Consider the following 13,830-nt stretch of genomic DNA (forward strand, 5'->3'; position numbering starts at 1 on the left):
GGTATAAGTGTTACATCTACCCTTTTTCTTTCTACCTGTCCCTGTTCTGTATGTCTTGTTTTGTAATAATTGTTTTGTGCCCAGAACTCTGGGTCTTGTTGTTCATGTCTGTTCTGTTATGTTTAGATAAGAACTGTACACGTTTCTTTCATACCTATACACCATTCTTGTGTGTGTTCAAAAAAAAATATTTGAACAGATAATTTGTGTGAGATTGAGGGCATCTAGTTTGGATTGTAGGATGGCCAGGGTGTTAAGCATATCCCAGTTTAGGTCACCAAGCAGTACGAACTCTGAGGATAGATGGGGGGCAATCAATTCACATATGGTGTCCAGGGCACAGCTGGGGGCTGAGGGGGGTCTGTAGCAAGCGGCAACAGTGAGAGACTTATTTCTGGAAAGGTGGATTTTTAGAAGCAGGAGCTCAAACTGTTTGGGCACAGACCTGGATAGTATGATAGAGCTCTGCAGGCTATCTCTACAGTAGATTGCAACTCCACCCCCTTTGGCAGTTCTATCTAGATGGAAAATGTTGTAGTTGGGGATGGACATTTCTGAATTTTTGGTGGCCTTCCTAAGCCAGGATTCAGACACTGCTAGAACATCAGGGTTGGCGAAGTGTGCTAACGCAGTGAATAACTTAAACTTAGGAAGGAGCTTCTGATGTTAACGTGCAGAAAACCAAGGCTTTTACGGTTATAGAAGTCAACAAATGATAGCTCCTGGGGAGTAGGAGTGATACTGGGGGCTGCAGGGCCTGGGTTAGCCTCTACATCACCAGAGGAACAGAGGAGGACTAGAATAAGGATACGGCTAAAGGCTTTAAGAACTGGTCTTCTAGTGCGTTGGGTACAGAGAATAAAGGGGGCAGATTTCCGGGCATTGTAGAATAGATTCAGGGCATTATGTACAGACAAGGATATGGAAGGATATGAGTACAGTGGAGGTAAACCTAAGCGTTGGGTAACAATGAAAGAGATAGCATCACTGGAGGCACCGATTGAGCCGGTCTCGGCGTGTATGGGGGGTGGAACAAAGGAGCTATTTGAGGCAGTTTGAGAGGGACTTGGGGTTCTACAGTGAAATTGTATAATAAGAACTAACTGGAACAGCAATAGGCAAGGCATATTGACATGGGAGAGAGGCATAAAGCAATCACAGGTGTTATTAGAGAGAGCTAAGACAACAACTGGTAATGGCGATGAAAGTTTGGGCTGAGGCTAAACAGATAAACAGGACAGGGTACCGTGTAAAGGAACAGTCCAGCAGGCATCAGCTGTGCAGCTGAGTGATCATAAGGTCCAGTGAACAGCAATATGTGAGTCTGAGAGCAGTTGGAATTGGTGCTACAGCACAGCGAGCAGGAAGCACGGCTGTTGTTTGCGTGTGCTAGCGGGCCGGGGCTAGCAGATGGATTTTCGTGGTCGTCGCAATGGGAAGAAGAACTAACTTGCCTCTGGCTCAAGATTCTGTTGTTCTATGTCTGATTTTCATGCTTTGATGTGATGGTTATTATTGCAGATATCAATATCCACAATCTAACTTTAAATGTTTTTAGAGGGCTGTGGATTGGCCCTTCCGTAAAAATCACCAAGTCACATGCTAAATGTAATAGAGAAGGTGACTCTTTTCTCAAAAACTTTAGCAACTCTCAAAAAGTACTTAATCCCAAACTCACAACAGATCCATGAGTAACCTCGTTTATTAGTGAAAGGCTGAGTAAAGCCTGAGTCGAGAGGGAGGAGAGAAGCCCTAATATTCTGACTTTTTTATCCGCATCTAACAGAAGAATTTGTGGAGGATCAGAGGCTTAGAGTGGTGCCTAGAGATGAGCAAACTGAAAAATAGATGCTGTGCCACGGTCGGTCTGGGTGATATTGAGGCTTTTGTATCCTGCTCTTCTGGCAATGTGTGCTGCAGTAGGATGATATGACAGAGAGCCCAGAGACTTAGAGACTCTCCTACACACTGAGAGAGAGAGAGAGAGAGAGAGAGAGAGAGAGAGAGAGAGAGAGAGAGAGAGAGAGAGAGAGAGAGAGAGAGAGAGAGAGAGAGAGAGAGAGAGGTGGATGCCTGAGGAATTAAAAGAGCACTTGAGTAGGCTCAATAGTCCCACACAGGTGTCGTTGCACCTTGCCAAAATCCCAGTGGTAAAACATGTATCACTTCTTGTATCACATATCGTGAATCAGATGTCATGTAACACATGTCGTGTGTCAGATGGCTATGAAACATTCCTGTGTAACTCACTACCCTTGTTATGAGGAATTATGAGTTAGACATCACAGACTTTGCTGAGCATGTATCAGACATTATGTAAAAGGTGTCTGGGCACATGGGCTTGTAACTTGACATGGTTTGTAATTAACTCATCATCATGTTGCAATTAAAAATGCAGAATATACATATTTATACATCACCTATGTTTTTCTCTTGAAGGTAGCTCTTGGTGAATATTGCAGAGCATTTTTATTTTTTACTTATCTTTTTTTAACTTAACACTTGTTTTTCTTAAAACTGCATTGTTGGTTAAGGGCTTGTGAGTAAGCGTTTCACTTTAAGGTCTATGCCTGTTGTATTCGGCACGTGGCAAATCAAATGTCAGATTTGACAGTTCAACCATCTGCTGTTTTCTGCTGCCCCCCACTGAGGCCAGAAAAGATTGCACTGCTCATGAGAATTAGGAATTGTACACTTGCACTGATTTGGTAGCCTAGCCAACGATGGTGGATAAATGAAGATAGTTCACTCAGGCGGTTTACCATTGGAGAAAAATGTAAGTTCCGGTCTACTTAACTGGGTCTTACTCCCATAGACACCAACGCAATAGCAGCTGGGTCTGACCTACTTATGCCACGTTCATGTCATGTCGGAAACCCGGATATGTCCGACTTGCTAACCTAGGAGGAGTCGGATCCCGCGTTTCCCACTTGGGAGGTTTCAGGATCAACCAATAGGAAGCTCTACGGAAGGTCTCGAGTTTCCGACATGACATGAACGCAGCATTTCATTGAACCAGAAATAAAATGAGTGGTCGCCATAGAGAATCATAGAGGCCATTAGTGGCCAAAGTCCATTGTATCATGGCCAGCGCCATTGATGGCAAATTATACAATGCTTCCGCCATTTTAAAGTAGTCAAAGTATAAGTGGGTGGGGATTCATATGTGTTGTAGCCTCAGTGGCACAGCCCATGCTGTCACAGACGCTATAATGGCACATATATAAAGACGAGTCCTCTATCTATTTATATGTGTGTCGCTCGCTTCCTCTTCCGTGTCTGGCTACATTTTTGTTTGCATTACTTTGGCTTTTTTGACGCCTTTTCCCTATTCTCTCTAGACATCCGCGTTGCCTCATACAATTTTCAACTTTTGCCTAGGCTCTGGTTTTTGAGAGTACCTTTTGCATGCAAAGAGGACTGTGAAACTTACTACAAGTTGAACATATAATATGCTTTAATAACATTTATGATTCTTGACATGTAAACTGGTACATTGTATAGGATGGCCGCGAGTTACAATTAATTCAATACTTTGATTCATTTGTTCAACATGATCATATTCACGACCCGCGCACAACAACATATTTTTTTTGTACCAGCAGACCCAGTTTGGAGGCGTTGTACGAGTAAATGGCCCAATGGCCTTGGTCGTTTCAGAAATGGCCAATTACGACAAGCGTTGTTATCACAGAGCAACATTCTGACGCCATGATTCCTGTTTTCTTTCAGTGGGTAACAGCTGACACAAAGGAAAACTTACTCGCCATCGCTGATTGGTATGCTCATACAGGTAGCTAAACCATCACATTATCAGTCATAGATACGCATTTGTTTGAGTGTACGAAAACGTGTTTACTTTTGCGAGATGTATTAGCTAGTTAAAATAGTTAGCTAGATACCCCATTATCAGTCAGCTAACGTTAGCTAACCAACACGAATGCTAACATAGTTAGCTAACAATAAATAATAAAATGGGTAGCTAGCTACAACCCTAACGCTAGTTATCAAACTAAATAAGATAGCTAGCAAAACGTGATAATCCATGAGGGATAGGCACATTTCCTCGTTACTACGTTAACTATTGGTTTCTGTTTTGCTAACTAGACTTTGAAGTCAGTCTAGAAGACGAGGGAGGCTGAAGTATTTGATTGCTGATATCTGGCTAGTCTCATAGCTAGTTATGTGAATGTCCTCGAAAAACTAGCTAACTAGTTACCTCTGACTGAAGCTCATACGACTCCATGTAATTAAGACAAATTATATCAACTGTCCCTTAACTGTACCCAGTATGCAAATCAAACCGAATGGCAAAGATAGTTAAACACAAATGTAGCTAACTTGCTATCATAGTAACTAGTTGTCATTAAATGTTGGTTTGGATGGCATGTGGTTATTAACGTTAGGCAGCAAATGCACATGCTAACTAGTTAATGTTAGCTTACCAGCTAGCTACCAACTAGTTCAGCTAGTTAGCTAATGATGTCGAGTGTTTACTCAATTGTTTAGCTAAACCAGTAACCACTGCCAAAAATGAACTAGTATGGTAGCTAGCTAGCTTGCTAACAACTTGCAAGATACAATCCGCTAGTTTGTGACTTGAATGTGTCGAAACAGAGCGGTTTTGAACGTGTTAGCCACACTGTCAACGTGAGGACAAGTTATTTTATCTATCATCAGAAATAATTAGCTAGGTATGTGTATTTATGGTTATTGGCAGCACAGCACAACCAACCCCCTCCCAAACTTGCCTGAAGGTAAAAGGTGATTTACAGGAAGATCCTGTTTTTGTCATTAAGATAGCTAGGCAAGCTATTTTATTAAGTCTTTTTGCTTTTGTTGTGCTTTTGTGGTTGCTCCTAAACTCAACACGTGGAGCACTGTTTCCACTAGTTACCACAGCCATAAAGTCAAAATTGGCTATATTGGGGGGGAAAAGATATATATATATATATATATATATATATATATATATATATATATATATATATATATATATATATATATATATATATATATGATCTTCATTTAAGGTGAGTGTTAGCCGTAATGTTAGAAGGGTTGGTAAAGTTAATCAGATTTTAAGAAGATAAATTGTAGAAATGGTTTATGACTTTGTGGCTGTGGTAACTAGTGACGACCATTTGGCACAGGGTCTGAGTCTGTGGCGCTGAATGAATGGCAGGTTGAAGCAGCTGTCGACGGAGCGGTTTTTACTAGAGGTGTACATTTAGTTTCTGAATCCCCAGTAGTCTACTGCATTGCATGTTTGGAGATTCATGGTGTGAAGAGGGCATGTTGAATCCCCAGTAGTCTACTGCATTGCATGTTTGGAGATTCATGGTGTGAAGAGGGCCTCGTGGAATAAGTGGTGAATCGTAATTACTTTAGGCTAGAGAGAAATTGCTGCTACAGAGAGAGGCATGTTATATCCATGCTTTAAAAAAATAAATACATAAACTTAAAGAATATTTCAGTGAGTGCGGGTTTTTCCATTCTTCAAATAACTTTAGGCTGAACATAGACTTGTAAAGTCTATGGGCTCCCGAGTGGCGCAGTGGTCTAAGGCACTGCATCTCAGTGCTTGAGGCGTCACTACAGACCCGATTCCATGCTCTATCACAACCGGCCGTGATTGGGAGTCCCATAGGGCGGCGCACAATTGCCCCAGCGTCGTCCGAATTTGTTCTTAACTTACTTGCCTAGTTAAATAAAGGTAAAATAAATAAAAGTACTGTATTGAAGTTGCAGTATCTTAGACTGTCATTTCCTTACTGGTTTGTAAATATTAGGTGAATCCTAGGAATTCATGTATTAGGCTATTTGCCTATCAGTCAAAATCTCCTGGATTGATCTTTGAGGGTATGGTTTCAAATGGATCATGCAATGTTTCTGGTTACAAATGTTGTTTCAAATGGATCGTGCAATGTGTTTTTTAGTATTACAGGGATGCCGAAGGAAAAATATGATCCGCCCGACCCAAGGCGGATGTACACGATAATGTCCACTGAGGAGGCAGCCAACGGGAAGAAGTCATACTGGGCTGAGCTCGAAATCAGTGGTGAGGACCGGTGGGGGTGGCATCACATGCTATAGTATCAAATACAGATGAAACTGTTTGGCTTAGCGCATGTCGAATAGCTCATTGTTGTGATGGAGTCAGAATGTATTAGATGTATTAGTCACTTTACCCCTACCTACATGTACAAATTACCTTGACTAACCTGTACCCCGCACATGACTCGGTACCAGTACCCCCTGTATATAGCCTCATTATTGTTATTTTATTGTGTTACTTTTTATTTTATTTCTAACTTTATTTTATTTAGTAAACATTTTCTTAACTCTATTTTCTTAATTGCATTGTTGGTTAAGGGATTGTCAGTAAGCATTTCACGATAAGGTCTACACCTGTTGTATTTGGTGCATGTGACAAATACGATTTGATTTGAAGACTTCCACATGTAAGCCTATGCACAAGACGTTAGTGGCACCTTAATTGGGGAGAATGGGCTTGTGGTAATGACTGGAGCGGAATCAGTGGAATGGAATTATGAGTTTCTCTGGCATCAAGTAATTCAGTATGCAAGAAGATAGTTAAACACTTAGTTGGTTCAAAGTATTTAATATTGCGGTACCGGGTTCACATAGCAAACGGCACGTGGGTGGCCTATTGCTATCTGAACTCACTGAACAAAGGAAATCTCTTAGCTTATATACCTGTTTGCAAGCTAATTCTATCCAACAGTTGCCAACCATTATTGAGTGTCGCTCCTCACTAGAATAGGATCACCCTATATGGTATTGTGTTGCACCCTAGTCAGGATATTCCATCACGTACTCCTCCTAAGATTAGCACCAGTGGCCCCCCAGCTATCTTGGCCCGCATACCTTCTGGCACCCACCAGTGACAGAAATAAATAAATGGAATATCCTCATCCCCCAAATCCTTATGCTGCTCACAATATCAAACATGAACTAATCCTGTATAAAATACGTAATATCAATACCCCATTTTCATTATTTTTCTGTTGTAAGTAAAATTCCACAGATATAACATTACGTAAACCAAACAAATGAAACATACAAATGAATTCCTAACCTCATGACATCATCCCAGAAAATACATTGATTCATGACAATTTCTAAGTTACATCTCTAGCTGCAATCACTAATCCCATCCTGTATTTCTCTAATATTCCCATAGCTTTAGTTAAATTCCCAAAACATTCCTATTCTGATGGCAAGTATGTTTATCATGCATCTCCCCCTATAATCGCATACATTCCCCCTTTATCTACTGTAATAGCATCCAATACTATGCGATTATCAATTGCGTATTGTCCAATGAGTGACATTTCAGACCCAATTGCTTGAAAACCCATGACTGTTAATAGGTACCATGTCCAACTCTGTTCATCTTGACTCTGTTCCCATAATATGCCCGAGGAGAGATACAAAGGATAACACATTGGTTATGTCACTGATAAATCAGCACAGCCTTGGATTAGGCAGGAGCGAGGAATGCAACCCAAGGTCAGATCACATGAAAATAGCATAAACATTCCTATGTCACACACACCACACCCCATGATGGGAACCAATTCAGTTCTTGCCTAGCAACAGAGATATGTACCACTGTAAAAAATCCACGTCAATCCCCCCTCTTTGGGAATAAATAGTCTCATAGCAATACCTCCAAATACTTCAAATGGATATAGTGACTAATATGTGAATACGGTAACCTAATACTCAACATGTTCATGATATCAGGCAATCCTTGCATTAACTTATATGTTTCATACAGTAAGATTCAAAAATGTATACTCGAAAGAAATCATAAGTGTATCCTAACACATTAAAATAATGTATTGCTGTTTTAACCATAATATCTAAGACAGTTATCTCGCGATTGTACAAGCAATACCAGGAATGCGAAAAATCGTTAACATCTTCAGTTACTAATATTTATTAATGATTTACTTAAATCACTGTCATCTTATAAATCATAACCAAAACCAAATTACTTATCTCAACCAAATTTAGAATGACAATTGTTCGTGATTCACATTGGTCTTATCACTCAAAATTAAAACCCTCAACTTTATCACACATTACAACTGTCAGAATGTAGACTTATATTAACATACAGTATAAATATCCATAATTCTATTATGACCTTCCTCATCCTGAGAATAACTACAGATCATTATCTCAATGCATTCTTAGTACTATTAATTTAGCAGTGTATATACCTACTACCTCAATCTCATACACAAATTACCAAATTTAGGTAAATCCAAATGTATTATCGACACAAAAACCAACCCCTTCCTTCCACGGCACTCAATCTTCTGGCGTCTCTTCATTATGTTCTTCAGACAGCTTCATAGTTCAAAATGGATTGCCCATGACAATGTCCCAACTTCAATGTCTCATCCGAGTCACCACCATCTGTAAACCCCATTCTGTCTTGTCCGTTTGCCAACCAGTATACCAACAACATGAGAAATGTTGTATTTGAACAGATCTCTCGCCATTCTCACTCACAGGTGGACTCCTGTCCCACTCCAAAGAAAAAAGGCATGAGAGAAAAGCAGTTGGTAGCTTGGATTGGCTGTTGTAGACCGGTCGCAGGTAGAAGTGGTGCTGTACAGGAACGTCTTCAACGCCTCTGATGCTCATCTTCAGCTGTTTCTTTTTTACGGTTCACACCATTCTAGGCCGAATTATCCCTGCTATCCATCAAGACACCATCTGTATTTACCTCAAGAGAAGACAGAACATAACAGTTTAGTTGAGTTCATTTCTAATCCAAGAAATCCATATAAGCATTGACTATATGACAAATGATGTTTTACCAATTATTCTTAATACCAATTTCTAATATACTCCCCTTATCACCCTATCAACTACACCACAGATTCACAGGATCGGGAAGTTAGACCTCCATTTCTGTTAGGGAAACCCTCCACAGACAGAGAAATGAATGGTGTGAAAGTCAGGTGATTCTTGAACTTCTGGAAGATCTTGAAGTTCTTGGATGTTGTTGGAGGTCTGTCCCTCTGCCGAGGGAATCAGCCATATCATGTAGCTCATCAGTAGCATTCCCATTGCCATCGTATTCTAGCCAGCTCCATCATCCTCAGCTCCCTCATCTCTAGGTCGTCGGTTTCCTCGTAGTACTCTGTTGCAGTGGTTTAGATGATACCAGGTCAATCTCCCCTCTATCCATACATCTGTTGGTGTAGCCTGGGTGACAATGTATGGTCCCTTTAGCTCTGAACCTTCTTCCGTCACTAGGGTCTCGGATCAGGCAGTCCCTCTCAATCCACCGACATCGTTCTGTGGAGTGTGTCCTTCTGGCATGGTACCAATAGGGAAGTTGAGAGTCACTGCTGCAAAGACACACAGACACAAAAGGAAACAATGCTCCGCAGTGGCGGTGCCATCTTCCTCCTCTGGGTTTGGAACACTCCTACAGTGGGACACATGGATGCAGGTATCTCTCTCTGCTACTTTCCCCTCCATCGAGGTAGCCAGCAACCCCTAGTACTGACCTCTCCACCTAGGGTTTGTCCATCTCTCACTTCTGTAATCCTTTACCGCCAGTCTCCAGGGCGCAGACAAGGCTCATATTCTCCTGCTAGGTTGGGCAGAGAATCCTTCACCCGTGGGAAGAAAGTCTTAACAACATTGTTAGGTGAGACACCGTATGCTACTGTACCATGTCTTCTCATCAGTTAGGAGAAGCCTTGAGATTAGGAAGTGCTCATTCTTGCAGCTTGTTATAGTCCACTAGTTTCAGAGACAGGCCTCCTCTACCACAGTACACTTGCACATAAAACATTTAATCTAACCCATAACACATGAATTACTACTGCTCATATTCTTAAAACAATTTGCCTATTTACCAAAAAGCCCCATGCGACCAGTACTTCCCCCCTTTGGACACATGACTCACATCGTGATTCATGCGTTCAAAAAACAAAACAACAACATTGCCTGTTAAACCAAAATAATACATGAAATTAAAATGACAACCTTTGAGAATACCTTAACTTAATTGTGTCACATAAGGTAATTCAAGGAATATTAAAATTGACTAGCAACAGGTTTCCCTCATTCAGGACTAACGCTCACTCTGTCCATGTCATGGTCCGAATTATATATATATATATATATGACTATTGCCAAATTATAAACTTCCTCATAATTATCAGTATTATAAATTACCCTCAACTCGGTATAATAAATTACCTTAAATTCCTCATGTCTCTCAGTTTTCCAGTGTGGGTGATCAAATCACACTATAAGGTCAGGACAGAGGTCCGATGTCATTCAAACCCTTCAAATAAGTGTTTCATTCTATAGTAGACTAATCATTAACAACAGTCAAAACATTTCATAAATGTTGTATCCCAAGTGTACAGTTAAGTCCTCATTACATTTCTTCTCAAAAGAAATCATGTGTTTACCCAAAACTCACCCGGAAAACAAACACTTCAGAAAATTCCATGTCTACCCCTTTAAGACTTATCATCTCTAACCTGTTAAAACCCCCTAAAATCAAAATAAAAACCCCTATATAACCATCATACTAGGTGGGTTGTGTGGCTATTTGAAAAATCATATAGTAAAACAACAAACAAAAATGGCCAGGCCTTATTTAATTTGGTAGCTCCCTCTTATGACCTAATCTGGAAATCTTCATACTTATGTAACATCTCTTCCCAAGACCACATACACGGGAACATCTGTAAAAGATAATGAAAGCCCTTTCTCCTGGAAAAAAAAAAAGTTTACAAATTGTTAACATTTACTCGTAATCATCAACAAGCATGGCAACGATAATTCCACTGTCTTCCCTTAACTCATTAATCGTTTGTTTCAGTTGAATTCCTCGTGACTACTCCAGAAGAAGATTACATAAAATCTCTCAAGATGAAAACCACTCAAGGTTCTCTAAGTTTACAATTAGTATTTTTAACTGATTACCCTTTAGACCACATTCTCTGTAATTCCCACAATGATTATTCAACCCCAAAATCAGCTCTATTTGATCCCATATCAAATTATCATGGTATCGTTACTGGATCACTGTCCAACGACATAGGTAATATATGTTTACCCTTAGGTTGTTCCTGTCACCCCTCTAAATGTAATATTTTAGTAATTCGCAAATATAATCAATTACTACGCATAAAGAATGTGATATTTGATTCCAAGCGTCTATTAAAAAGTTGTTTGAGATGTGATCTCCTACGTCTTCCTTAACATACATACTGTAGGGTACTTCTACCAATCCTATAAGAAATAATCCTACTCAAAACACATCAGATAATACCACGTTTCATTAAGTTGACTACACCTTCTAATATAAACCTATAACCCCTTTCCGGTAATGTAATCATTACAACCTGTTGCATTGATGTATTAAAATATAAACCTATTGTTTTATAAATCCAGAACCTACAAATATTTGTACTTCCCCATCAGCGTAATAGTAAAAACTACCTCCCATCCGCTGTTCAACGTACCAGAAACAGATTACCGTTTTTTAGAATTAATTAACTCACTGGTGTTACGCAAACTATAGAATTGAATATAATAATTAGAAATTGTCAAAGAACGTTTCCTGTTCAACTATTCAGATCTCTGCTTCACATTACCCCCTGTGTCCTTTACAGCCCGATATAGCCCAGCGAGCACAACTCTTTCACCCGCGGACTAAATCCTGGCATTAGTAAATTCTATCCACAAACCACTACTACCTAATAACATATTTGCATTCACATTACTAGAAAGCATTATTTTAATACCAGTCTACTCAAACAATCCAATTGGACATTTCTCATTTCCCAATTAACCTACTTTCCTTTTAACCCAGAAAACCCTCTACAATCTCTTATCCTCTACCTCTGTCTTTCCATCCAACGTTACTTTAGCAGGTGACAAATTATTGTTAAATTGTATTCAAAACAAACAAAACATCTATTCACTGGGAGGCCACTTTAATTTCTATGTGATCCTAGGCCGCCATGGGTTGGTAGGACAATCACTTACGTATAATCTAATCAATGCAACCAGTGATCCGGGTCAACAGCATCAATGTGGTTCTCTGTTGCTCAGCTGGTAGAGCACGGCGCTTGTAACGCCAAGGTAGTGGGTTCGATCCCCGGGACCACCCATACACAAAAATGTATGCACGCATGACTGTAAGTCGCTTTGGATAAAAGCGTCTGCTAAATGCCTTATTATTATTATTATTATAATGTAACAGTTTTGCTTCCATCCCTACATGGGCTTGAACCAGGGACCCTCTGCACACATCGACAACACTCACCCTCGAAGCACCGTTACCCATCGCTCCACAAAAGCCGCGTCCCTTGCAGAGCAAGGTAAACGACTACTTCAAGGTCTCAGAGCGAGTGACGTCACCAATCGAAACGCTACTAGTTGGCACTGCTAAGTAGCTAGCCATTTCACACCAGTAACATTCACCTCTTTTATCTCTATGAAATGATCCATCAACGGCACCAACTCAGAAAACCTTTATTTCCCACCCCTGACGTACGTCTACGTTTGGGTGAGCAAGTTAATATATAAATATTATTCTAATTGTTACTTTATCGACTCCCTATGAATTGATTACACACACATAAAATGCATCATATTTTCATATCTTCACATAATCCATATAGAACGTTAGAAACTCCTAGCTACTCACATCAAACACTCCCTTCGTGTTTTTTAACGATTCTCAATCGACACAAATCAGCTTCTTCAAACATTACTCCCAGCGGAACCAAAAAAAACAACTTTATTTTCCCGGACACTGACCTTCGTGTCATGGGATCCTCAACGGTTCTCTAACCTTCCAGAAACCTCTCAGTCTCACAGAAATATAGACTTTTCCACTACTCTCTAAAATAACCTCACGCTCTCCATACCACTCCTTGATATTCTATGACCTAATTCTGTTATATATCGAAACTTCTTATCCAAATTATCATACACATTTCTATAACTTATTATGCACCCTTCAGATTAAAATTACTTTCTGCTCTTTGTTCATAAGATAGCCTATGTTGTTCAATTCAATTACTTAACTTTTTATAGCTGACTTTCTCCTTATTAATTACTTTTCCAGGCCATCGTGCGCTCATTAAATCGCCTCTTTCATATAATCTAAATCCCATTTCACGTTGCTTACAGCGATATTGTCGATGATATATTTTCGCGCCATCTTTAACTTATCCCTTTTAAAAATACCTTCTTGAGGATACTCATTATCTGTCCATGCTGATAAATCACTGATATATGGTTCCACATAGAAAAACCCTAATGTACTTAACATCCATTCATACATTGTCTGATTTTCACTACTTTTAAAAGAGACTTGTTTTAAATGCAGATTTGTCTGTAATAATTGAGTCATTTTCTTTCGCTCTCTTCGATGTAAATGAAGCTCTGATTTATTCTTAATGGTGACTGTCTTCACAGATACCGGTCTACTAAGTTGGCTATCCATTGCTTCTATTAGTTCATGCATAGTCATCAAATACTTGAATCAAATCCCCAACTTGATCTTTATAAACATTTTGTTTGCCTATTTTGCCATTGGTGCCATGATTCAACATGCTTAATTGTATCTGCTCTGATTCTTTATGCAGTATGAGTTATTGTTCTCTCTCTCCTGACCGTTTTGAGTAATTTCACAAAGGACTAATTCTCTCATAGGGCTTTTACAAAGAACTCTAACATTTAACAAATCTTGTTGAGGACTCTAACCTTTACAAAACGAACACTTTATGATGATTCTTACAC

At 39.7% G+C, this 13,830-nt stretch overlaps 1 protein-coding gene across 1 annotated transcript in view; it reads left to right on the top strand.

Annotated features, from left to right (window-relative positions):
• The first annotated feature begins 3,719 nt into the window (after positions 1 to 3,719).
• LOC311099875 (CCR4-NOT transcription complex subunit 6-like) overlaps positions 3,720 to 13,830 on the top strand; it is a 21,674-nt gene continuing 11,563 nt past the window's right edge. The window contains exons 1-2 of the mRNA XM_084140597.1: positions 3,720 to 3,793; positions 5,940 to 6,071. Of these exons, the coding sequence (XP_083996723.1) occupies positions 5,950 to 6,071 (122 nt within the window). The 5' untranslated portion in view covers positions 3,720 to 3,793; positions 5,940 to 5,949. The remainder of the gene's footprint in view (positions 3,794 to 5,939; positions 6,072 to 13,830) is intronic.

The sequence above is a fragment of the Coregonus lavaretus genome (assembly GCF_964263955.1).
Source record: "Coregonus lavaretus genome assembly, chromosome: 24".
Classification (NCBI taxonomy): Eukaryota; Metazoa; Chordata; class Actinopteri; order Salmoniformes; family Salmonidae; genus Coregonus; species Coregonus lavaretus.